The sequence below is a fragment of the Dendrobates tinctorius genome, unplaced genomic scaffold, assembly GCF_039654945.1.
Source record: "Dendrobates tinctorius isolate UK_male_01 unplaced genomic scaffold, ASM3965494v1 ptg000112l, whole genome shotgun sequence".
Lineage (NCBI taxonomy): Eukaryota > Metazoa > Chordata > Amphibia > Anura > Dendrobatidae > Dendrobates > Dendrobates tinctorius.
The window spans coordinates 2,483,146-2,509,225 of NW_027361780.1; the positions used below are offsets into that span (position 1 = coordinate 2,483,146).

At 42.6% G+C, this 26,080-nt stretch overlaps 1 protein-coding gene across 2 annotated transcripts in view; it reads left to right on the forward strand.

Annotated features, from left to right (window-relative positions):
* Window positions 1-26,080, forward strand: part of KSR1 (kinase suppressor of ras 1) — a 223,855-nt gene that overhangs the window by 156,059 nt on the left and 41,716 nt on the right. The window contains exons 3-7 of one of the 2 annotated variants that reach the window (XM_073589733.1): window positions 8,120-8,267; window positions 12,151-12,607; window positions 16,607-16,611; window positions 23,392-23,452; window positions 25,318-25,401. In XM_073589733.1, coding sequence (XP_073445834.1) covers window positions 8,120-8,267; window positions 12,151-12,607; window positions 16,607-16,611; window positions 23,392-23,452; window positions 25,318-25,401 — 755 coding nt within the window. Of the gene's footprint in view, window positions 1-8,119; window positions 8,268-12,150; window positions 12,608-16,606; window positions 16,612-23,331; window positions 23,453-25,317; window positions 25,402-26,080 lie in introns of those variants that run through there. The other variant, XM_073589732.1, reaches the window with a different exon arrangement.

The following is a 26,080-nucleotide window of genomic DNA, read 5'->3' on the forward strand; positions in this document are numbered from 1 at the left end:
CTGTGTGCACATGGTGCGGTTTCTGCTGCGTTTCCGCAGCGGTTTTGCCCCTGCGGAAACGCAGCAGTTCCGCTGACCAAGTACAGTACAATGAAAAAACGCTGTGCTGACGGTGCGTTTTTTTCCGCGCGGTTTTGCTGCGGTTTACAAACCGCAGCATGTCAATTGTTTGTGCGGTTTCCGCAGCGGTTTCATACCTCTACCATAGTAGAGGTGTGAAACCGCAGGGCAAAATCGCAGACCAAACCGCAGGAAAACCGCAGGTCACTTTACCTGCGGTTTTACCTGCGTTTCCACGTGGAAAAAAACGCAGCAGAATCCGCAACGTGTGCACATAGCCTTATAGGAGTTGATCACATTTTTTATTTTCATTTCTACATACGGTAGGTTGGTAGAAAAATTGCACATTTGCCACGAACACAAAAAAAAGTTTTATATAATAGTTATCTTTTAACTACATTTCTGAATGATTTCAGACTTGAGCTAGCTTTATCCCTACTCTGTTTGCATGAAGTGAATAATCCATGGCTAGAATTCCTTTTTTCTTGTCTTTTTGGAATGACTTGGTTGGATCTTGGATTTGGCCTCTCTCTGTTTTGACTGTTTTGCTTTGACTTTTCAAGCCAAGACTGGTTTAGTACAGTTTGTATTGTGGTTCGTTCCCTATTCTAATGTGCATATAGAATTTACTTGTAAATACCATATATGTATCTTCTTTACTTTTACAGCATAGTCAGATCACTTGTCCACAATCCACTGAAGAGTAACGTCTTGTACATAAACGAAACACCCTAATTGCAGGGCTGTGGAGTCGGTAAGCCAAACCTGCGACTCCGACTCCTCAATTTCCCTTACACCGACTCCGACTCCAACTCCGACTCCGACTCCACGACTCCGACTCCCACACATATTGCTTATATTTAAGTGAAAAATTTATTGTAGTACAATGTGAACCTCAGACATTTAATCATTTTTATGATCCAATAATCAAGATATTTAGATAGAACAGAATATATATTGGTGTACTACCCGGTTTTCATTCTTTTTGGTACAGATACGATATGGATAGACAGATATGGATAAATGGATATATAGATAGAGCAGATTTCTAATCTGCTTTTGCTATTGAAAACATTATCTATGAGCTCAAAAACCTTTCAGGTGATGCAGTTTTTTTAAAAAGATGATCAGCTTTTGCAGCTGAAAAACGTATCCTCAAAAAACACAGGAAAAATGCTGTGTGTGAATGTAGCCTTAGATCAGGAATATAACAGCCATTTATAGGACATTTCATAACTTTCCCAAACTCCTATGAAAAAATATTCAGCACATCCTGCATTGAACTACTGTACCCAATTTATTATATATTTTAGGAGTCGGAGTCGGTCCATTTTATACCGACTCCAACTCCGACTCCGACTCCACCAAAATGAGCACCGACTCCGACTCCACGACTCCGACTCCGACTCCACAGCCCTGCCTAATTGTCCTGCAAAGTTTACAAAAAAGTAGAATTTGCTTTAGGTAGGACTTTATAAGCCTTTTGTCTATGTTTTTTTTCTCTCTTGGACTTGGATTATTTTGTCGCGTGTCATGGAGGCCGGGAGCAGGTTCGGAAAGCTTGTCTGAGCTGCCTTGCTCCAAGGTTATTAAGGTTATTATGATTTAATCTGCTTTCCGTTATGTATACCTTCCAAACAACGTCCTGTTCTGTTTCACTAATTGCATAAAGAAAGTGCGCAGAATAAAGAAAAGGATTTAGCGCCGTAGTGGTGCCAAACGGTTCAAGTGCTGGGCATGTCAGGCCACTGGCTTCTACAGCTCCAGTAAGGCTATTACAGTGACACTGATTCTCCTGTCTAATGAATGGTGCCTCCCAGCACTATACTCTGGAGATACTCTAAGCTGGCACACGACTTGTTTAATGAAGTGGCGGAGCAGCGGTTCTCTGAAGGAACAAAGGAGGGAAAGTGGTGTAACATACTAATGTATCTTGACCCAAGATTCATGTTTCTATAACAAAGGATATTTAACCATAAATTATAATGTTTAAAGGGAACCTATAAAGTGCTCTCAGTGAGAGAAACAAAATAGGAATCTTGTGGGTATGATACCTTTTAATGGCTAACAAATAATAGTGAATGTTGTTACAAAGCAAGCTTTCGGGACTGCTTATGTCCCTTCATCAGGCTGATATCAAGGGACATAAGGGACATATGGGGATAAGGGATATGAAGGGACATAAGCAGTCCCGAAAGCTTGCTTTGTAACAACATTCACTATTATTTGTTAGCCATTAAAAGGTATCATACCCACAAGATTCCTATTTTGTTTCTCTCACTGAGAGCACTTTATATATTTTTTTCTACTGGCTAACACGGTACTAAACCACTTTTTTCGTTTTACTAAAGGGAACCTGACACGTAAGAAAGCGCTACTATCCTGCAGGTATGGGGTTAGTTTGTAGGTTAATAGCATTCTAAATTCACCATGCTGAGAGCCTGGCTGCAGGGAGGATATAAACTTTATTCCTCCTGGCAGCCTCCGACTTTCAGTCACTTCTCAGTACATAGTGAGCGGCTGTAACCAGGCCCGGCACTTACTGACAGCAGTGTACTAATTCACTGCTGAGTTGGCTGTCAGTCAGTGCACGAGCGTGGTTACAGCTTACTATGTACTGAGCGGTGACTGAAGCCATTAATAGTTTTTGCAGAATCTGTATTTTGAAGACCTGTGCTTACCGTTAAACACATTAGACTAAAGGCCCCGTCACACTAAGCGAGATCGATTTTGTGACGCGACAGCTATATTGCTAGCGATATCGCTATGTGTAATACTTACTGTACCTCCGACTGGCTCCCCCACTGGTTATCGCTGATCGTGCGAGAACGTCCTGGGCCGTTTCTCGTCGGCCGCTTCCTGCTGGCGCCGACAAGCGACACGTGGACGCGGGCGGGAGGATGTCTTCATCGCCGCATCTGACAGGTAAGTAACGACCGCCGACTGCTGCTGTATCGTTGGTGAGATCTGCCTGTTTGGCAGCTCACTAGCGACCATTTAGCGATGCACCAGCGATCCTGACTGGGTCGTATTGTGGTCGGGATCGCTGGTGCATCGCTAAATGTAACGATACCTAAATGTAATACTCAGTGCTGGAGTGGAGCTACTAATCTAAGGTCCCTGATCCTAGTATTATACTTTTCAGCTACCATCTTCAGCTCTTCCCAGCGCCACTCCGGTCTCGATACGCCATCTTATGACCGCAACTTCTGATTGACCGGAAGTGAGAGGTAATGGTTACAAGCTCTCAGTGCAAGTCTATGAGGGCCTCAATCTGGCTCCCATAGACATACATTGAGTTGTGGCTTCTGGTATTCTCCAGTAAACACTGAAGTGATCCGGCAGGTCGCAACTTGCTGGTGACTGGAGTAGAGCCAATAAAAGATGAAGATGGTGTCTGGTAATTATGAGGCTAGGGGAAGGGAACTTGGATTAGTAGCACCATTGTAGTGTAGGTAGGGTAACCGACTGGGGGGGTGACCCACTTTTTGCCGCAGACAAACACGAGACTGAGACAGAATTTGTATTCAACAGGTCCGTTTTTATTGGCCACAGCAATTCCCCACAGCAGCTTCACACTTCTACGTACTCAGGCCTGGGTACCTTCACTTCCTTTTTTTGCTGTAGTCGTGGCGTCTCTCGTGGCTCTTTTCATGGTGGCTGTCTTAGGCCTATCCACCACAGTGTTTCACTAGTCTGAGTACGCCGTCCGTTTGGTACCCCCAGGCTGTCTTCGTCTGCGGCTACTGTCCTCTGGGCCACCCCCCGTGACTGCATCAACTGTCAGTCCCCTCCAGAGCCTTTCTACTGTCTTTCTCCTCAGCAGAACTTCCTCTCTACTGTGCTCCTATCGCTGACTGACCCTTCCAGAACCTTCCCTCAGCCTTTTATACTTCCAGTTCTGGTAACTCCGCCCACCATGACCTGACAGTTTCTCTGACCAATGGCAGTTCAGTCCCACTCCTACACTTTCCACTGCCCTCTAATGGTCAAACTACAATACTACACCCTTTCTCTTTATCTCAGCGGTTTCACACCTACACTGCGCTACACCTCCGCCTTCCCACTACAGACAGGTCTGTCCGTCAGTCCACCTTCCCTACAGTAGTTCTGTTGTACCATCTTTATTTTTCATGTACGTTTGGTGACTACTCTTGATTTTGTCCTATGTTATGTCGTACGAGATAAAAACGAGTGGGCAGTCCAGTGAAAGGACACATCTGGAATTATCCTGGCCATTGCTGTTATACATAATAGCATTTTGTGACTTCATGCTGTGTTTTGGTTTCGGCTTAGTCCCCTGTTGTTGTGTTATCTTATCCTCCGCACTGCACTCTGTATCTGTCAGTGGGTCGGTTTTATATTCCTGGAATGGGGATTATGGAGGCCAATGTTGGGGTCGAGCTACATGGTGAGAAGTAGGTGGAGTAGCGCAGCTGCTGTCTAGTAATCCTACCAGACAAATATAGCCAGCTATTATAACGTATGACGATGAACAGTAGAGAACGGCCGTCCACCCACAACACCCCAGCGCTTGTCTGCAGAATCCCTCTAGCTTGTTCTTGTTTGTATTTATTACGCTCCGGGTGTGTGCCGAGGAAAATGAAGATGTTAATCATAAATCCACCGTGTAACATATATTATTTGCTCAGGTAGTGGCTAACCACACAGTTCTTACTGTGGTCATGAACGTCAGAGGTTTTACTTTGTTCTGTTTTCCATAGATGTGCTCCTGTGTGTTTATGATCAGACTGCATGCAATTCAGTGATGATGATGATAGCTTTGTGGGTCTGTATATAATATCAGCGCTGTCAGTCACTACTAAGGGGCCATTTTCTAAGCATTGCATGCTGCATTGTTTTTCCGCTGTTTTCCTAGTGTATATTGGCATGTTTTGGGATGTTTTTTGGGGGCGGTACAAAACGCTAAAGCCACAAGTTTGCTGTAACTTAATCAGAAATAAAAGATTATAAGCAATATTTTATTGGGCGTGATTTCACAGTTTTTGAGTCCTTTTTCAAATGCATCATACTCCAAGAATCACATCAGGCTTTTTCCCATCGAGCTGTCTACAGTATAGGGAAAAAAACACATGTCCAAGTAAGAAAAAAAAAACTATCCTAAATAATGTTTGAAAAAATGAATAAGGCCGGTTTCACACGTCAGTGGCTCCGGTACGTGTAGTGTCACTTTTCTCACGTACCGGAGACACTGATACACGTAGACACATTCTAATGTCAGCGTGTCTTCACGGACTGTGTGTCCGTGTGCAAAATACGCTGACATGTCCGTTTTTGTGCAACAGCACGGATCACACGGACCCATACAAGTCAATGGGTCCGTGTAAACACGTACCGCACACGGATGGCGTCCGTGTGCGATCCGTGTGTGTTTTTTAAAAGTCAAAGGGTTAACATTGAAACTAATTTTTCCAATACACGGACACGGACAGCACACAGATGGTACACACGGACATACGGATGTCACACGGATGGTCTACGTATGCACACGGACACGGAGAGCTCCGGTACCGGTTTTTCCAGTACCGGAATTATCTGGACGTGTGAAACTGCCCTTAATCAAATTAATGGCATTTTTTTTTCATGGAAACAAACAAACAAAACACTGCAACGAAATAGTATTCAAAGAAAACAAAACCTAAAGGTATGTGAACACGCTATGGATTTGTGTAAGGAAACTGTGTGTAAGGCCGAGGTCAGACTTGCGAGTGTGATGTGAGAAACTCGCACTAATACCCGGCAATGCCGCCGTCACTCGGACAGGAATGTGCGGCTGCATAGAAATACATACAGCCGCACACTCTGGTCCGAGTGCCGGCGGAAGTGCCAGGTATTGATGCGCGAGTTTCTCGCATCACACTCGCAAGTCTGACCTCGGCCTTACAGTTCTTGTGTTGTGAATAGCGTCAGTGGTGTGAGGTAAAAGGGCATCACCAGAAGGCCAGATTCACATTAATTCATTACTCTTCACCAAGCATTTTTTACTGTAGTTTTGTTAAAATTCTCTACTTGTGGGTTCAGGATCCGAATAGATTGCCTCCATCCCTCAAAGAATGTAGCCTGAGGTTAAGGTTCCTACACTGAGTTTTTGCTGCTGCGTAAAGTGGATGGGATTTATTGAACTCTTATGCCCACTGTACTGACTATCGTGAGTTTTTGAGTCCACAACATCTTAATTTCTCTTGTGAGAATGATAAATTTAATGTGCAGATTTTCCCTAAAGAATTGCACTAGATATGGAAAATCTGAAGGTATAAAACACATATGCATTTAGTGCATTTCTGCTTCAGAAACGCACTAAAAACGCGTCACCCCCAAATGCTGTATCAATACATTTATAAACATTATGAGAAAATGCAAGTAGCCAAGTATAGCTATTGTAGAAATGCTGCAGATAATCTGGAACACCAAAAACTCACCAAAGGCCTCATACCTAAAAAACGGTCCGATTTCTGGACTGGAAAAAAGGGTGGAGTGCTATGCCAGTGGCATGCGATTTCTATGCGATTTTTTTTATGTTTCCATCCGTTTTTCACCCGATTTTTTTCCCCAGCCACTCTTTTTCTACAGTCAGTTACAGGACCATTTACAGTGTTCTATACCACAGAATGGTGATGGTCCGTTTTTGGTCCTTTTTTTTTAATCGCACCCATTGACATCTATTGGGGAAAATCGCTGCAAATGGCAGCATGCTGCGATTTTTTTTCTCAGACCGATTTTGGCTGAGAAAAAAATCACAAGTGAGATGTCACCCATTCACTAACATTGGTCAGAGTGCAATCCGATTAAAAATCGGATTGCAATCGTCCGATTTTATCGCCAGTGGGTATGAGGCCAAACACTCCTCGTGGGAACGTAGCGTTAGTCCACAGCACACATTGAGTATTTGGTGAGTATTTTACCTCAGTGTTTGTAAGCCAGAACCAGGAGTGGGTGATAAATACAGAAGTAGTGACATGTTTCTATTATACTTTTCCTCTGATTGTTCCACTCCTAGTTTTGGCTTAAAAATACTGAGTTAAAAAACTCACCCTATACTCGACGTGTGCACGTGGCTTTAAGGCCCCCGTTACAGACAGCGATATCGCTGGCGACATCGCAGTTTTTGTGACACTTCAGTGATCTCTCCAGCGATATCGCTGTGTGTGACATCCAGCAGCAAACAGCCCCCCCGCCGGGTATCGCTGATCATGCTGGATCGTCCTGGGCCGTTTTTTCATCGCTGGTCTCGCTGGACGCTGGTATCCAACGTAAACATCGGGTTTCTAAGAGCCGCGCGGGTCAATTATGCAAATCTCACTCTGATCAAACTCTTATCAGTTGATTGCAGTGTCAGGGTACAGTGTCAGCGTAGTGTGATCCGATTCTCTTGGATGAAGAGAAGATGGAGAAAAAAAATTCTCAATCTTCTCCATGCTGTCAGTCTGTGGAAATCTGACCGCATTCATATGTCATCCGAGTGCAGTTCGATGTTTTCCACAGACTCATTGACTTACACGGCAGAGTGTGATCCGAATAGCAGATAAAGCTTGGACATGTAGCAATTTTTTTTTTTATCTAATAAGTACACCGCTCCATTGAATAACATTGGTCCAGGTGCAATCCGATGTTTTGTCAGATCTCGCTGGTGATTTATTCCGCCACTTGAAAATGGCTGACGGGAGGTCTGAATAGTTGTTTGTCTCTGTACTAATTTGGGTGTCATAAATCTTCACGTTCATTGATTGCAGTGCTTCTTTCATTTTTCTGTATATTTTTTATTTCGCAAGACTGACAAAATCTCTTGCACATCCTTTGAGAAAAATCTGAAATGAAAATTAACTGGGGCGTTGGTTATGGAATTAGAAGATGTAACCTTTTTCAAATGGTGAACGGCGCGACCAATCCGCAGCTCAATTTTTCACAATGATATTTGCTGCCTTTTTTTTTGCAGTGGGCATATAGCCTAATTGTATGAAATTCTTTCTATATACAATATTTCCTTGGATTGTCTTTATTGTTTTACTGCATAATATATGTTTTTTACTTGCATTTGAAGAAAACACCTGAAGACTTAACACTAGATGCCTTACTGGAGATGAATGAGTTAAAAGTGAAAGAAACCATGAAGAGGTATGGAGCGAGCACAGAAGAGTGCTCTCGGCTGAATGGAGCCCTCACCTGTTTAAGGAAACTAGCGTGGCCAGGTAACGCCATCTTATGTTCCACACTTTATGTCACATAGCGTATGGTGTCAGTCTTGGGCGCTACGTAGAAAATGTAACAAATCTAACATATTACAGGGACCTGTCACTTGATTTATGCTGCCTCCACCACAGGCAGCATGGGTTGAACCTGGCTGCTCGATTGGTATGGTTTTCTGGGAAACGCTTCGGCATTTCAGGGAAAACATGGTTTGATTGAACTTTTCAGTTTCTCAACGTCAACTAATTGGTTATTGTGGAAGGCTGCCAGTAGTGTGATCTTCAACCCTTCCCGACATCCACCATACATGCACGGCACAAGTAGGGAGCGGGCCCATGAGATGACCCTGACCAATACCCGGTAGATAATGGCTATGACACACAGCCAGGGTCCGCCTCATAAAGTTGTGGACGGAGCTCTGCCCTCGACTGTTAACCTGTTAGGCTGTGTTATCTGTTGAAGAAAAACTATATGCTTGTCAACATGGCACTCTGTTGAAACCTGGGCATCAAAGGAGACCGTGATTTTTGCCATATACAGCAATATTGTGATATTGTTGTATATAGTAAAATTGGACAGTCAAAGCTTAAAATTCCCTAAAATCTCCCTGCAGCACAAAAAAAAAGTTTCAAAGAACATCAAACTTTTAATCAATCCCTTTTCCCCCATTAAATATAAAGATATCAAGACTAGAAAACAAGTCAAGAAATCCTGGACTGACTAAGGGTTTCAATTCGGCATGAGGAAAAAATTGCAGTATGCTGCAGGTTGCTCCAGGTATTGGATTACGTGCAACCTTTCAAGTCTATGTGTGCGGGTGAAACATCAGACTGCACTTGCATGTCATCTGAGCGCAGTCTGGCATCCGCAGACTCAAACAATGGAGAAGATGGAGAAATTCAGTTCTCCATCTTTTCCTCACCTGTGCTGCGATTCTCTCATACGAGAAAATAGGATCACACTAAGCTGACACTGACCAAACTGTGAGTTTGAGCTCAGTGTCATTAGCCTAATCATTTTTCTCCATATTCTTCTCCGTACCTGTTCTCTGATTGTCCAATGCAAGATAATTGGATCACGCTAGAATGACAGTGTTGTTGGCATAGTCGAGCCAATTTTCTCACATGACAGAATCATCGCCCGTGTGACCCCCTTATGAATGCAAACACTCTTTTCTGCTGCGAGAAAATTAAGGCTGTGTGCCTATAATGGGTTTTTGGTGAGTTTTTGACTCTGTGTAGCGTCTTACAGTTCCAGCAAAAAGGGAGTAGGATTTATAAGACTCTCATGCCCACTGTGCTTATTTTACTCCACGTAAAATGTTCTGAGGTGCGTGTTTCAAATCCGCAGCCTGTCAAGCTCTCTTGCGAGTACCCTAAGTTTTATGTGCAGATTTTATAGACTTGCATTAGGTGCGGAAAATCTGCAGAGCGTTTCTGCATCAAAAACTCCACTGGACTGTATCAATAAGGTTTTGTCAAGCCAAATACCAAGTATCAACAGCAAAGCAGCTTTAGTTACACCACGACATGCCAAAAAGAAATAAAAAACCACATCGTCATAAATGCAATAAAATGTAATTTAATTTACTTTATTTATTAGGTGCAGAAAACCTGCAATATCAAAAACTGACCAAAAGCTCATGATGGAAAAGTAGCCTAAACCATGTGCACGTTCCATTATAAAAGATGCTCATGAAAATAAATACCGTGCCTTTCTGATTATAAGGCCGGGGTCACACTGGCGATTAAATCGGACGAATGCAATGCGATAAAAAATCGCATTGCATTCCACCCAATGTTATTCTATGGGGCAGCTCACATCATGCGATTTTTGATCGGATCCGATCCTCGGACCGAGGCAATCGCAGCATGCTGCGATGGTCACCGATTTTCGGATCAGATTCGACAATACAAGTCTATGGGGGCGAGAAAAAATGGGACTAAAAACGGACTAGATGTGTGAGTTGCGATAAAATCGCACCCGGTGTCCTTTAGCAAAAGCCGGCAATTCTTCCAATACAGTAAAATCACAGAGACCGGTTAAATAAAGAATGAATAGATCTAGACACACACATACATATATATATATATATATATATATACATACATACATACATACATGCCATAGACACACATTTATACATATATTTCAAATTCATACAGTTCATCATAGCAGAATAGCCGCAGAAACATTTGCCGGCTTTTGTATAATTATTCTCCTGCCCGACATGAAATGACACATGGTTTACATATAGTTAACAAAAAAACATGAAACATGAAATGAAATGGTTATGTCTATCACTATTAATTAGATGAGGGTTTGTGGTTAAAATTTTGGACTTGTAGGGGTTAATTTAAGGGGTTAATTCGTTGTATGAAATTACGGGGACTCCCTGCAGCCTCAGTGACGTCAGCAGGAGTCCCTGCAATTTAATACAAGGAATTAACCCCTTAAAATAACCCCTACAAGTCCAAAATTTTAACCACAAACCCTCATCTAATTAATAGTGATAGACATAACAAAAAAAACATGAAACATGAAATGAAATGGTTAACTATATGTAAACCATGTGTCATTTCATGTCGGGCAGGAGAATAATTATACAAAAGCCGGCAAATGTTTCTGCGGCTATTCTGCTATGATGAACTGTATGAATTTGTAATATATATTAATGTGTCTCTATGACATGTATAAAATATATATATATATATATATATATATATATATATATATATATATATATATATATATATGTGTCTAGATCTATTAATTCGTTTGTGTGGGGAAACCTGTCATTGGGCTCCATTATATGTCCATTTAGCTATCCTGCGAGAAAATCTCGCCAGACGGATGTCAAACGGATCCTTACATGCGATTAAAATCGCATCAATTAAGAAAAATTGCATCAAAACCGGATCAATGGTTAAGATACCTTTGTGCGATTTCGGACCGTTAAAATGGGACCGTTTTTTTAATGGTTGTGTGTGACTCCAGCCTAAGACTCACTTTTATTCCTCCAAATTTGGTAGGAAAAGGGGGTGTGCCTTATAATCCGAAGTGAGCTTACGTGGTGGTGGTGCTCAATCTGCCCATGCGCCGCCTCTGTTGGCCATTTTCCCGAAGCCCACCGCAGGGAAATCATTGGGGAAATGGACTCTGCTCACCGGCACAACACCTTCTGCGATCCCAGGCACCGTAGCAATGCTCCGCTCCACCGTCCCGATTAGGGAAATGGAATATAAGACGCACCACCTTTTTGTTTGAAATTTTTTTTTCCTATTTTCCACCCCAAAATTTGGGGTGCAACTTATGGTCCTGAGAGTCTAATAATCTTCAAAATGCGGTAAATCTTCTCTAGAGCGCTGTAAAGAGCAGAGAACCATGTTTCACACAGCCATTACTAATGCTAGTGGCATCCCGACCAAAGCATGCGCCACTCTAACTACAAATTCCTGAAGAAGAAATCTGCCAAAGGCATCTATGTCAGACATCTTTTTCAGCGTCACTGTAAATTGTTCTTGTACCTAAATTACATTACATAAAATTGTCACTTGATGTAAATTATCCATTTTGCTATTAAAGTGTAGACAATCATATTTGGTTCTCAAGTGTATAAATAAATATTTTGGAATCTCTAGCTGAGTTTGTCAATACACAGTATAGTAATCTGTGCCAAATCTCCCAATGTCTGACTATTTCCTTGTTGGCTTCTTATTATCTATAATTATAGCACCTTGCAGAATTGTGAGTGCAGCTCTGGGCTGTAGTATATGCTGTAATTCAGAACCAGTCAGGCAGTGTTTGCAAGTTTCCTTAACTGCCTTAAATTGTATTCCAGCTGTGACTTATCCATTGTTTTATGGTAGAATTTGCTTTGTCTAGGTGGTGACATGAAGGAAACATTGTGGAATCCTAGTGAAACCCGAAAAGACAGCTCTTCCCAATCTCCTTATGACCTCTCATCCCCAGTGGGGACAGTTTGGACTTTAAACACTCAACTTCCAAAGGCCAACAGTCACCAGCCTCGATCCATATCAGTGTCTGCCATCCCTGTCTCCGAATCACATGGACCTTATGTTTATCCAGAGAGCTTCCAAGATCCGTTTAGCTCCTCGACACCAAGCAGTAGGCTAACACTGAGGACTCCCCATGGGATTACAATAACACCCCCCACCACTCCAATGACAAAGAGACACATGAAAATAAAGCCTCCTCGGACACCGCCACCACCTAGTCGCAAAGTTTTTCAGCAGTTGCTGCCCAACTTTTCCACACTGAAAAGGAGCAAATCTCATGAATCACAGCTTGGGAATAGAATAGATGAAGTTCCAACTTCAAAGTAAGTGTGGTGTCTTTTGTATGGATTGTAGTAGGATTATGTTGTTCTTTACTGTGTTTTATGTATTCTCAGTGAACAGTCACACTATAACTGTATCTTAGCCAAGGTGAATACATTTTATATACGTACAGGAAAAGTATTTTGTAGACCATTTAGTCCAATGACATTTTAAAATAGTTATTCTCAATATTTTTCATTTTAGGAAAAATCATAGTTGCAACTACAGCTTTTAACCTATGCTCCTCTCCAAAATTACCCTTAGGTTTGTTACTAATACTGGCTAAAAGGCTTAATAGTAGATAGTAAATGAATATAACATGGATTTGCATTTTGCCATGATCCCAAACATAGTATGTAGATAGTTTGTGTAGTTTATTTTAAAAATCACAAGCAAGGGAGCAAGATTGCGCAAAAATGTTGTTTTCATACCATTTTCACCCAGCTGTGACCAAGCTGGGGCAGGATGAGATATGTTGACTTTTAGGCTAAGTGCACACGTACTTTTTAGCCCTGCAGATTTTTCCGCGCAGAATTGAAGAAATCCGCAGGTCAAATGACCTGCATTTTTCCTGTGGATTTCTTCCTGATTTCTTGCGGTTTTCCCCTGCGGATTCCCCCCCTGCGGATTTGGAGAATGGAGCAGGTGGAAGACCGCACAAAAGAAGTGACATGCTGCATATTTTGAACCACAAGAAAACCGCGCGGAAAAATCAGCAGCGTCTGCACAGCGTTTTTTTTTTTCAATTGACTAACATGCTACTGTACATCACAATGCGGATATGCAATGTTTCTGCGCGGAATAATCCGCTGCGGATCCGCTGGATATCTGTATCGTGTGCACATGGCCTTACTCGTCAGATTCATGACAATCAGTATTGTTCCTTATGCCACAAATCTTACCCATGTCCGTGATTGGAGTAAGATCTGTGGCCCACAGATTCATTGAGAAGCACGTGTCCCTTAACCAGTCAGACACATCACATTCCACACCGCGTATAAAATATCATTCAGAGTTTCAACCATAAAAGCAGGACAATAAATTGTCTCACTTGTTTCCCGTGTGTAGGCTGTATGCAGTCTGTTTTTTTTTTACAGCAGCTATGAATGATTTACAAGATCATTTACATTTTCCTATGTTACAGAATAGCAAAGTATCCATAAAAATCCAATGCCATACTGTATCTCTGTATGGCGTCTGATTGTCTTCACACAAGGTTAGTAATGGAGAGGTATCAATAAGGCACCCCCATTACTAACTTCATAGTCATATCTTATAAAAAACACACACAGAAAAAAGTCCTTTAATTGAAAGAATAACACAGATTCCTGTAATAAATCTTAGTTAAACTTATGACCTCGCCCACTCCCCTGATGCCCTCGTCATCTAAAAAGAGTTAAAAAAAAAATTAAGAAAAACAAACAACAATATTCCTCACCTTTCCGCAGAGATGCTGCAAATCCTTTTGTCCCATGATGGGTCTAGCTTTGCTACATCTAAATTGCAGGCTGCATGGTTTCATGATGCGATCATACAGCCTGTCATCCAGCAGACACTGAGCACAATGTCTCACTGTGAACTCCTATTACCTATCTGACGGCACCTTGCATCTTGGCACTGTCCAGGTTGAACACTATTTATCCCCTAGACATGGATTACAGTGTGGGACAGAATGACGGAGAGATGAGGGATATTGTTTTTTTTTATTTTAGTTTTATTACAGGAGACAAGGGCTTCGGTGGAATTGGGCGTTAGGTGAGTATAACTCTGTTTGTTATTTTTAAATAAAAATATTAAACTGTTTATTCTGTAATAAAAGACTTTATTCTGACTGTGTCTTTATTTACCATTTAACTATAGGATTAGTTAAGGAGAGGTGTCTTATAGACACTTCTCCATTACTAAGCCGTGGACTTGATGTCACCTGACAATACAAATACAAAGGCAACATCAAGCCCACAAAATATAAACCCCACTTGCCACCGCTACAGGGCAAATGGAAAGAGCCAGACAAAGCGCCAGAATTGGCGCATCTAATAGATGCGCCTTTTCTGGGCAGCTGCGGGCTGCTATTTTAAGGTTGGGGGACCTATATCAATGGCCCCTTACCAGCCTGAGAATAGAAGCCTCCAGCTGTCACCTTTAGCAAGATTGGTTGTCAAAAATGGGAAGCCCACATTGTTTTTTTAAATTATTTATTTAAATAATTAAAAAAAACTGTGGGGACCCCTCTATTCTTGAAAACCAGCCTTGATGAAGCTGACAGCTGAGGTTTGCAGCTCCCAGCTGTGAGTTTTAACTGGCTGATTATAGAAAATAGAGGGGAAATCAGGCCGGATTGCTTTAAAATTATGTGTAGCGCAGGCGGCGGCTGATGAATACTCCCATTAGCCGATTCTGCTGCCACTGTTATTAGCGGCAGCAGGTGTAGGCTGATGGGAGTAATAGTCTCATCAGCCGCCGCCTGCTGTCATTGTGATCACCTGAATACAACTCTTATTCTCCCCTGCTCGCGCTGAACGCCGGCAGAGCAGGGGATAATGATGAGAGCCTTCTTCAGTACCTAGTGCCGATGAACAGCTCTTACTGTAGCGCTGCTTCTGAAGTGCTGGTGTGTGTCACACAGATGGCATCCATGTGTGTTCTCCGTGTGTGGGCTGTTTTGCGGCCCATACTGATGGTAAAAAACGGACACGTTATTGTGTTTTGACCACGGGCACACGGCCCGTGGAAACACGCTGACATGTGCACAGACCCATTCACTACCAGTGACCTGATTTCCTCTTCCAGCAGGGGCATCAGGTGAAGGCTGCTGGCAGTCAGTGCCTTTTTTGGGATTTGCTGACGCAAACTCAGATTTGATTTTGGTCTTCCAGTATTAGTCATTTTTGGGGATCTAAAGGGGTAAGTGGGTCTCTGATCTAAATGTCAATGCAAACTGGAAGCCTCCAGCTACTGGTGGCATCGCAGATTCTAAGGAAAGGTGCTTGTACTTGGCTGTACCACTATTTATGTGGGGAAAAAGACGAGCAAGCAGCTGCCGCCTCAGGCCATGAAGCTGGTAGTAACAGCATTTTCAAGTTATTTTTCTAGTTGTCTAGCACTTTCTGTATAGTTTTTATAATATTGAAGAGACAAATTTAAAAAGCTTATGGATGTCTAGCACCCCACCACCTCTTAAGAGATTGTCCATGGCATTTTTAAAAATGAAGTCCTTAAAGGGGGTTGTACCAAGTTTAAAAGTTATCCCTTATCCATAGGATAGGGGATAACTTCTCTAATGTTGGGATTTCCATCGTACGTGAAAACCAGCACACTTAGGAGTAAATGTGTAAATGGGGAGTGGTGGTCGAATATCCAAACTTCAATGCACTTGGATGTGAAGTGTTCCAAGCCCATTGACTGTCACTTTGAATGTGATTCTATTCCGTATTATTGTACTTTGGAACAGTTCTCCATTTCTATGAATTATTCTTAGCTTGTAAACAAGAGACAATGTAGAAAACATGGGACACTGTACTACAATGTTATGAGTTTCTGGATATCATGAAAACTGGCAAAGCAACATTAAAAACACCATAGGGATTGGCAATAAAAAAACACATGGTACTGTACTTTAAATTCACTCATTTTTGGGTTAGGGCACTCCGCGCATTGCTTGTCCTTTGGCACTATCTGATATTACAGCTCGGGCCCTTTCAATATAACTGGGCAGAGCACAGTAATACTATTCGTGGCTAGCAGAGTTGAGTGGCACAGTTTCTTAGGCGAAACCGGGGGGTCTTTTCTATCTACGGTAATTTCAGAACACCCCTTTGAACAAAAAATAATGTAACTTCTATTAAGACACTGCCCTGAGTGCTAATCCTGAATACCACAGCTCTAGAGGTTAAAATCAGATCACATTTATGGCCTTTCTTGCTTTGATTATTTGTACAATCCCTGAACAAGTCAATGAATTCCGGTTTCTGACATTGTACACCTGTTCTTGTGTCTTTCAGGTTTGGTAAGCGCTTGGACTCTGACTCTGGATGACAAATTTTCATGAAAGTATTGTTTTTATGGCAAATCTATTTATTGTGAATTATAATGTGTCACATGTACTTGTTGGGTCTGATATTTTGGTTGTAGCTTTCTCACCTTTAGAAAATGGTTACGTATTTTTAGATCAATGTGGCAAAAGTGTAATATGAGTGTAAGGCCATGTGCACATGCTGCGGTTTTGGCCCTGCAGAACTGCAGCAGTTCCGCAGACATGGTACTTTACCATGTTAGCCTATGGGTTTTCAAAACCGCAGTGCTCACGCTGCGGTTTTTTACCTGCGGAAAAGCTGTGGTTTTTTTTTCCGTAACATGTCAATTGTTTCTGCGGATTCTGCTGCTGTTTCACACCTTTAACATAGTAGAGGTGTGAAACCGCAGGGCAAAACCGCAGGCCAAACCGCAGCAAAACCGCAGGTCACTTTACCTGCGGTTTTACCTGCGGTTCCGCGGGAAAAAACCCGCAGGTGAATCTGCAGTGTGTGCACATACCCTAAAAATGTTCTACTGCATCCAGTGAAGAATATGTAGGCGTCAGCACTGAGCAGCGAGGTAGGCATTGCTTAGCAAACTGTGTATCATTGGAGGGATCCATGGTTGATGCAGTTTGTGCAAATGGTTGCCCTAGCCTAAAAGCGTTTACCCATCTCTGACATTTATGGCATTTTTCAAGGTATAACATAAATGTCATAGGAATACGGTTCCCAACATCTTGAGCCCTCTCACATGTCAGGGATTGAGAGGTAATTGTTCATACATGTCTCTGTGAATTCACTGTTATGAGAGTTCTGAAATTGCAAAATCATAAAAATTAATTGAGACACACACATACAGTGGGGCAAAAAAGTATTTAGTCAGTCAGCAATAGTGCAAGTTCCACCACTTAAAAAGATGAGAGGCGTCTGTAATTTACATCATAGGTAGACCTCAACTATGGGAGACAAACTGAGAAAAAAAAATCCAGAAAATCACATTGTCTGTTTTGTTTTCATTTTATTTGCATATTATGGTGGAAAATAAGTATTTGGTCAGAAACAAAATTTCATCTCAATACTTTGTGATATATCCTTTGTTGGCAATGACAGAGGTCAAACGTTTTCTGTAAGTCTTCACAAGGTTGCCACACACTGTTGTTGGTATGTTGGCCCATTCCTCCATGCAGATCTCCTCTAGAGCAGTGATGTTTTTGGCTTTTCGCTTGGCAACACGGACTTTCAAATCCCTCCAAAGGTTTTCTATAGGGTTGAGATCTGGAGACTGGCTAGGCCACTCCAGGACCTTGAAATGCTTCTTACGAAGACACTCCTTCGTTGCCCTGGCGGTGTGCTTTGGATCATTGTCATGTTGAAAGACCCAGCCACGTTTCATCATCAATGCCCTTGCTGATGGAAGGAGGTTTGCACTCAAAATCTCACGATACATGGCCCCATTCATTCTTTCATGTATCCAGATCAGTCGTCCTGGCCCCTTTGCAGAGAAACAGCCCCAAAGCATGATGTTTCCACCACCATGCTTTACAGTAGGTATGGTGTCTGATGGATGCAACTCAGTATTCTTTTTCCTCCAAACACGACAAGTTGTGTTTCTACCAAACAGTTCCAGTTTGGTTTCATCAGACCATAGGACATTCTCCCAAAACTCCTCTGGATCATCCAAATGCTCTCTAGCAAACTTCAGACGGGCCCGGACATGTACAGGCTTAAGCAGTGGGACACGTCTGGCACTGCAGGATCTGAGTCCATGGTGGCGTAGTGTGTTACTTATGGTAGGCCTTGTTACATTGGTCCCAGCTCTCTGCAGTTCATTCACTAGGTCCCCCCGTGTGGTTCTGGGATTTTTGCTCACCGTTCTTGTGATCATTCTGACCCCACGGGGTGGGATTTTGCGTGGAGCACCAGATCGAGGGAGATTATCAGTGGTCTTGTATGTCTTCCATTTTCTAATTATTGCTCCCACAGTTGATTTCTGCACTCCAAGCTGGTTGGCTATTGCAGATTCAGTCTTCCCTGCCTGGTGCAGGGCTACAATTTTGTTTCTGGTGTCCTTTGACAGCTCTTTGGTCTTCACCATAGTGGAGTTTGGAGTCAGACTGTTTGAGGGTGTGCACAGGTGTCTTTTTATACTGATAACAAGTTTAAACAGGTGCCATTACTACAGGTAATGAGTGGAGGAAAGAGGAGACTCTTAAAGAAGAAGTTACAGGTCTGTGAGAGCCAGAAATCTTGATTGCTTGTTTCTGACCAAATACTTATTTTCCACCATAATATGCAAATAAAATGAAAAAAAAAACAGACAATGTGATTTTCTGGATTTTTTTTTCTCAGTTTGTCTCCCATAGTTGAGGTCTACCTATGATGTAAATTACAGACGCCTCTCATCTTTTTAAGTGGTGGAACTTGCACTATTGCTGACTGACTAAATACTTTTTTGCCTCACTGTATATCCATTCCAAACACCATGCGACAGGGCTCAAGATGTTGGTCTCAGTGATGTCTCTGAGGCTGTGTGCCCACGTTGCGTTTTTTTTAAGCGTTTTTGATGCGTTTTTCGGGGTCAAACCACATCAAAAACGCTTCAAAGAAGCATCCCATTCATTTTAATGCATTTTGGCCTTTTTGTGCCAATGGATGCGTTTTTTACCGCTAAGGAAACGCTTAGCGGTAAAAAACGCTGCATGTTCATTAATTTCCTCTTAGGTCCGCGTTTTTGGGTATTTCCTGTACTCCAGAAGACGCGCGGAAAAAAACGCATCAAACACGCAATTTTTCCACAAACATCGCTGCAAAAAACGTGCGGTTTTTTTCACGCGTTTTCTGGGAAGGAGACCCGTTTCCTGAGCGTTTAAAAACGCTAACGTGGGCACATAGCCTAAACGTCTCCTGCCATCAGATATCTCTGCTTTAAATTGATATTACTCCGTTCTTAACACCATGAAGATGTTTCTAAATGTGTGTTCAATTTTCCACACAGCTGATAAATATTCTTCATGCCCATTGTAGGCATCAGAACTAAGCCTCCTTGCTTCTCATTGATGTGGATGATGTGCCCTATGTTATGCACATCAAGCCTTCTCGTTTTGACGCTGTTGAGTAGTTACTTAGAGGGCTTTTCCCACAAACAAAGTACACTTTAAAGCACCACTCAAACATTTTTTTTCCGCGCTTATTTGGCGCTTTAAAAGTACCGTATTTTTCGGACTATAAGACGCACCCTAAGTCTTCAGAAGGAAAATAGGGAAAAAAATTAATGTGTCAAATGAGGGTCTGTCTTGCAGTCCGAATTCAGCTTACGCAAGGGAGATCAGCAGTGCTGGTGGAGCGGGGTCACAGGGGGTGATCGGTGGTCCAGCGATCCGACTTCCATCCCAGGCTGGTGCAGCAGGTGCAGTGACCTCTGGGAAATCCCATCCTTCACTGGCGCGGCAGGTTCGGCGGTGGTGCTCGGGGCTCCACCGGTATCTTGTGAAAGCTCGGAGGCCCCGCATATCCATTGCTCCGATGTGGTGGCCTCCGGGAAATCCCAGCCCAGGCAGGTGTGGCTGTTGTGCGGGGGGCTCCGCTGGAATCTTGTGAAAGCCCGGAGGCCCAGCTTATCCATTGCTGCGATGCGGTGGCCTCCGGGAAAATGGCAACTGGGGGCGGCGCATGCTCAGATTGAGATCTCGGCAAAGAGATCTCGTTGCCGAGATCTCAATCTGAGCAGGCGACGCCCCTGGTGGCCATTTTCCCAGAGGCCACCGCATGGCATCAATGGGTTTTCACAAAATGCCCGCAGAGCTCTCCCGCACCACAGAGCACCACCGCCGCACCTGCTGCACCTGCCGCACCAGCCTGGGAAGGGAGTGTGATCATCGCCTGGCAGCGTTGGTCTGCCACAGAATCGCTTGACTCCTACTGCTGCCACAGTATTTGTAAGTATATTCCGCCTATAAGACTCACCCCCATTTTCCCACAAAAATTTTTTGGGAAAAGAGTGTCTAATAGTCCGAAAAATACAGTAAGTCCCCTGCCCCTGGTCTTATACACCCTCCGGCGTCTTCACTGTTTTTCAGCACCGCAATGGTCTCACGACACCATCTTGTGAGTGCAGCTTCTGACTGGTTTGAAGTCAGAAGTTACTTCACAAGCTCTCAATGCAAGTCTATAAGAGCCATGTTCTGGCTCTCATATACTTGTATTAAAAAGTGACCATGAAACACAGGAGCTGCCAACAGGTCACTTTTCGCCGTAGACAGACGGGAGCGATGCTGGAAAACGATGAAGGCAGTGGCAGGTGAGTATGAGACAGGGGGCAGAGGACTAACATTTAAGGAACCAGTTCAGCAGTTCAATAAATGAAATGCTTGACTGCCACTTTAATCAATAGATCTTGGAATAATAATAATTTCTACAAATGCATGTGTTTAAATAAAATGTCCCTGTGCTGAGATAATCTTATAAATGTGCCCCTGCTGTGTACTGTGTAATGGCTGTGTCTGACCATACAGGAACATTGTCTAATTATACCACAGCTCCTGGGCAGGGGAGAAAGCAAGAGAGTATACAGACAAGACAGCATGGTCTCATAGTTGATGGTTCCTGTAAGGAAAAACACTTGTCTGGCTGTTTAAAAACTTATTTTATCTAACAGAAAGAATCAGCTGAGATCTCATGCTGTCCTGTCTGTATACTCTCTTTTGTTTCACATTTATAAGATTATCTCAGCAAAGGAAAACAATTTTAACACATCCAATTGTGGAACTTTATTCAGAGATCTATTACCATATACTCGAGTATAAGCCGACCCGAGTAGAAGCCAAGACCCCTAATTTTGCCACGGAAAACTGGGTAAGCTTATTGACTCGAGTTTAAGCCGGGTATATATTGTCCCCTCATCCCTGTCCTGCTCTGTGTGGCTCTCCCCCCTCCCAGTATGCATGGCTCGGGTCCCCCGTCCCATCCTTCTATGCATGGCTCAGCTCCCTGTCCTCCCCCGTCCTCAGTGCTCCCCCATCCTGCTCTGTGCTCCTCCCCGTCCTCCTCTGGGCTCCCCCGTCCTCCTCTGTGCTCCCCCGTGCTTCCCCCATCCTCCTCTGTGCTCCCCAATCCTGCTCTGTGCTCCCCCATCCATACTCACCCTGCTGTGCCATTGCTGAACGTCCCTGCATCCTCCGCTGTCCTGGTGCGGCAGCTTCTTCCTGTGTTAAGCGGTCACGTGGTACCGCTCATTAAGGTCATGAATACGGATGCCACGCCTATGGGAGTGGAGTTGCGTCCATATTCATGACCTTAATGAGTGGTACCATGTGACCACTCAACCCAAGAGGAAGCTGCCAGCCCTGGGACAACGGAAGATGCAGGGGACATTCAGCAATGGCACAGGAGGGTTAGTATGACATCCCATCCACTGGCTTCTGCTGCCGCTCCCCCTCCCCCGTTGGTTTCTGCACAATGACTCGTGTATAAGCAGAGGGGGCATTTTCAGCACAAAAAAAATGTGCTGAAAATCTCGGCTTATACACGAATATATACGGTAATTAAAATGTACATTGATAACGCTAATATATTCTGCAGCACTTTACAGTTCGCACACATTATAATCGCTGTCCCCGATGGGGCTCACAATCTAAATTCCCTATCAGTATGTTTTTGGTGTGTGGGAGGAAACCAGAGTACCCGGAGGAAACCAACGCAAACACGGGGAGAACATACAAGCATTAAAGGTTGGGTTAGGGTATATTTCTTTGCTTGGGGTAAATTGTCCAAGTTATCTTATTGTGGCTTGGTGAAACCTCTGTACTTGTATCAGAAACAGACCTGTTAAGACTAATACTGTAAATCTTATTTTATTTACAACCTTAAGGCTGTGTACCCACGTAAGCATTTTTTCGTGGTTTTTAAGCCTTTTTACCGGCAAAAACGCTTACAAGAAGCATCCCATTCATTTTAATGAATTCCGCACTTTTTGTGCACATTGATGCCTTTTTTTCCCACGAAAAAAACGCATTGCGGTAAAAAACGCAGCATGCTCATTAATTTCGCTGAAAAATCCGCATTTCTAACTATATTCTATGAGCAGGAGGATGCTCCTGTAAAAACCACATAAAAAAGGCGCAAAAAAACACGCGTTTTTCCTGGGAAGGAGTCCGTTTTTTTCTTCATACGTGGGTACATAGCCTAAAGGGAATCTGTCAGCAGTTTTTTGTTATTTAATCTGGTAGCAGTATAATATAGGGGCTGAGTGTCTGATTCCACAAACATGTCACATACTAGGCTGTTTGTCATTGTTGTTTCCATAAAAATCAATATTTTATCTGAAGGAGATTATCAATAGAGGACTAGTTATCTTGTGCCTTGAAGTCCTCCAGCTCTGTGTAACCCCACCTGCTCCAATGATTAGGCAGCTTTCTGTGTACACTTTACATTGGCAGAAAGCCATTAATCAGTGGTGTGGGCAAGTTTATACAGAGCTCAGCATTTGGAGAACTGCTAGATCTGCAGCAGAGAAAACGGATTTTTATCAAAATTGCCCCAAGCGGACCACAAAGTGATACATTGCTAGATATAAGACCTCTGCCCCTACATCATGCTGCTATCGGATTACATAGCAAAACCTGGTGACAGATTCCCTTTATGTCGAAAATTGGTGTACAGATTCAGAGCAATTATTATTATTTTTTTTAAATAAAAGCAACTGTTATGTCATAAAACAACATAAGTTCTCAGTATATGAATAAACATATATGCTTGCATATCAATGTTTTCAGATGTTCCTCATGGGTCACCACAGATGGTACGGAGAGATATCGGTCTTTCAGTAACTCACAGGTATGAGTCACAACTTTTTCCATTCTAACATTTTTCTATTTCAATCAGTCGTGCCTGAGAAAGCTGACCAGGATTCTATCATATGGAAACGTTTAAATCCTGTTTTTTTCATTTTAATTTGTTTTATTTAACATGTTGTAAAGCAAAAAAAAAGCAATGTGCTAGAACAAGATATACAATCAATGAAGTGGTTACATCATATACAAAACAAAAGTCCCATTATTCCAGCCTGGGAAACCATATACATGGAACAGAAAAATATAAGGGGCTCTCCGGTCAGATGAGATAGCAGGAATCATGTTTTTGTTACACTATTGGAATCTTGATTGTTATCATCTAAATTAGAACACCGTGAAATATTCATACTGACCACCGAGCCTGAAGATGGAACATGAAGTTGATGATAAATAAAGATACTGAACGGTAAAGCTAGGGGCGGATAACACATGGTGCAGTGACCTCTGCGCACACTACAGAGCATGCTCAGTGCACTCGCCCATAGACATCAGTGAGTCTTCTCTTCTCCAGACCCCAGTTGTCTGTGTTCATGTAGGTGCTGTGTAGAGCACATAGTGAGCACAAGCTCAGATGACCGTTGTTCCCATAATCCCGTATAGGAAATATATAACAAAATTGTAAGGTAATATGTAAAAAAAAAAAAATTCTAAGATATTAAAAAATACATATATTTTTCAGCATCAGGTAAAAAAGCTCTAGGTGACAAATTTCCTTTCAAGTACATGCCGATTATATGAGAAAAAACATAAAAAGTTTAGAATGTATTTTTATGATTTTTTTTGTATTTATTGTGCCATAATTTGTGACTTTTTCTATGCCAAAGTACGTGCACATATCGACTGATGAATTCTACTTATTCTCTTTTGCAGCGACCACACGGTTGATTGTAGAATAGATCTTCCCTAAGGAATTCTGTGAGCAACTTTTAAGCTCCCACCCACTCCTGCGTACCATTTATAAATCTGTATAGTCCTTTAAAAATAAACCAGTCAGTCCCTTTATGACCCCAAAGTAAGACGCGGTGCTTTGCGGTTCAGTTTAGAAGTGAATTAGGGCGTGACGTGACGATGTATTTTAAGCTTTTCAGGCTCATGCTGTAATTCCTACCAAGCAGCATCCTCCCCTGGCTGATTGACAGGTTAGCTGCCGTGTACCAGAACAAACAACCTGTCACTCAGCCAGGGGAGGGTGCTGCTAGGTAGGAAATACAGTGTAAGGCCAAGGTCACATTAGCGTATAACATGTGATATGCTAATGACACTCGGCTCAAACTCTGCTGTGAGCGTGATCTGAGTGTCTTGCTACTGTGATCTGATCCCCTCGCATGAAAGATTCAAATCAGAGGTGAGGAGAAGAAGGCGAGATTAAGCTCTTCATCTCCTCCATTGCCTGTCTCGGCATATATCAAACTGCACTCAGATGACATGCGAGTGCAGACTAATGTTTTCTACGCAACCATTGATTAAAATGGGTGGACGCTGTGCGAGATACGCTGTCAATCGCAATCGCTGCCGAATCGGCAAGAAAAAAAAAATCCCAGATCTGCTCTGCCTCATTGAGCAACACTGCCAGTGTGAACGAGTGCTTAGTAAGTGCTTCCAGTGCAATTCCAGACTAAGCTTCAAAATATGATTTCTCGCCTCTAGATCAGCGCTTTGGGATCATAAGGGGATTGGCTTGCTTACCTTTTAAAGTTCTGCACAGTCATACAAATAATATGGAGGGTGCGATTGCCCTTTTGAGCTTTTTAAGTCTAGGATTTCTAGATTTGTATTTACCTAAGTGAATCTGTTGTTTTTGTCTGGACTTCACATTCATTATTGTTATGTGATTGCTTATTTTAACAGATTTTCTACAAAATCTTGGCTGTCACAAGTGTGTCACGTTTGTCAAAAGAATATGATGTTTGGGGTCAAGTGTAAACACTGCAAGTAAGTGACTCTCTGCTCAGTCTGGTTTAGAGCATTTCCCTCCATGTTGGCTTTTATTCTCATTTTATAACTGTGTTCCGTTGCCATAGTTCTTTGTGTGCAGCAGTGGTTTCCCATGTCTTTCCCCATTGTCTGTATTTCGGATGTGTTCTTCCAGTTAGTCTGCTCTGAGCTGTATACTTTATCACCTGACTTTTGTTCGCAGCAGTACATGTCCGTACACATACATCTCTCTTCCTCTCTTTAGTGTAAGACCCAAGTATGACAACTCTTGACTATCGAACTGAATTATTGCTAAATATTGTGCTTTATGGGTCGTCTGGGCTTGTTGATAAAACATGTTCATGTTAAATCCAAAACTTTATACACGTTTGTAGCATACTTTAAAGGATTTGGCTACATTTAGGGACAATTATTTTATTTTTTGCTTGAATTTGAGCTACATTTTTACAATTGGGTTACGTTGAAAATGTTGCACAGTTTTGCTTCTACAGATTCTTTGTTTTGTGCACATTCAACTTTGATGTGGTCTGTGACCATAAATCAGCGGAGAGGAGTTCAGAAAAAGACAGATAAGAGAGAATTACAAACTTTCCAGTTATTTAATCTGAACAGGCTCACTGATGGATTCTCAGTTAAGTCATTCTGTAGCAAGTGATTGACACTTCAACACAAAGGC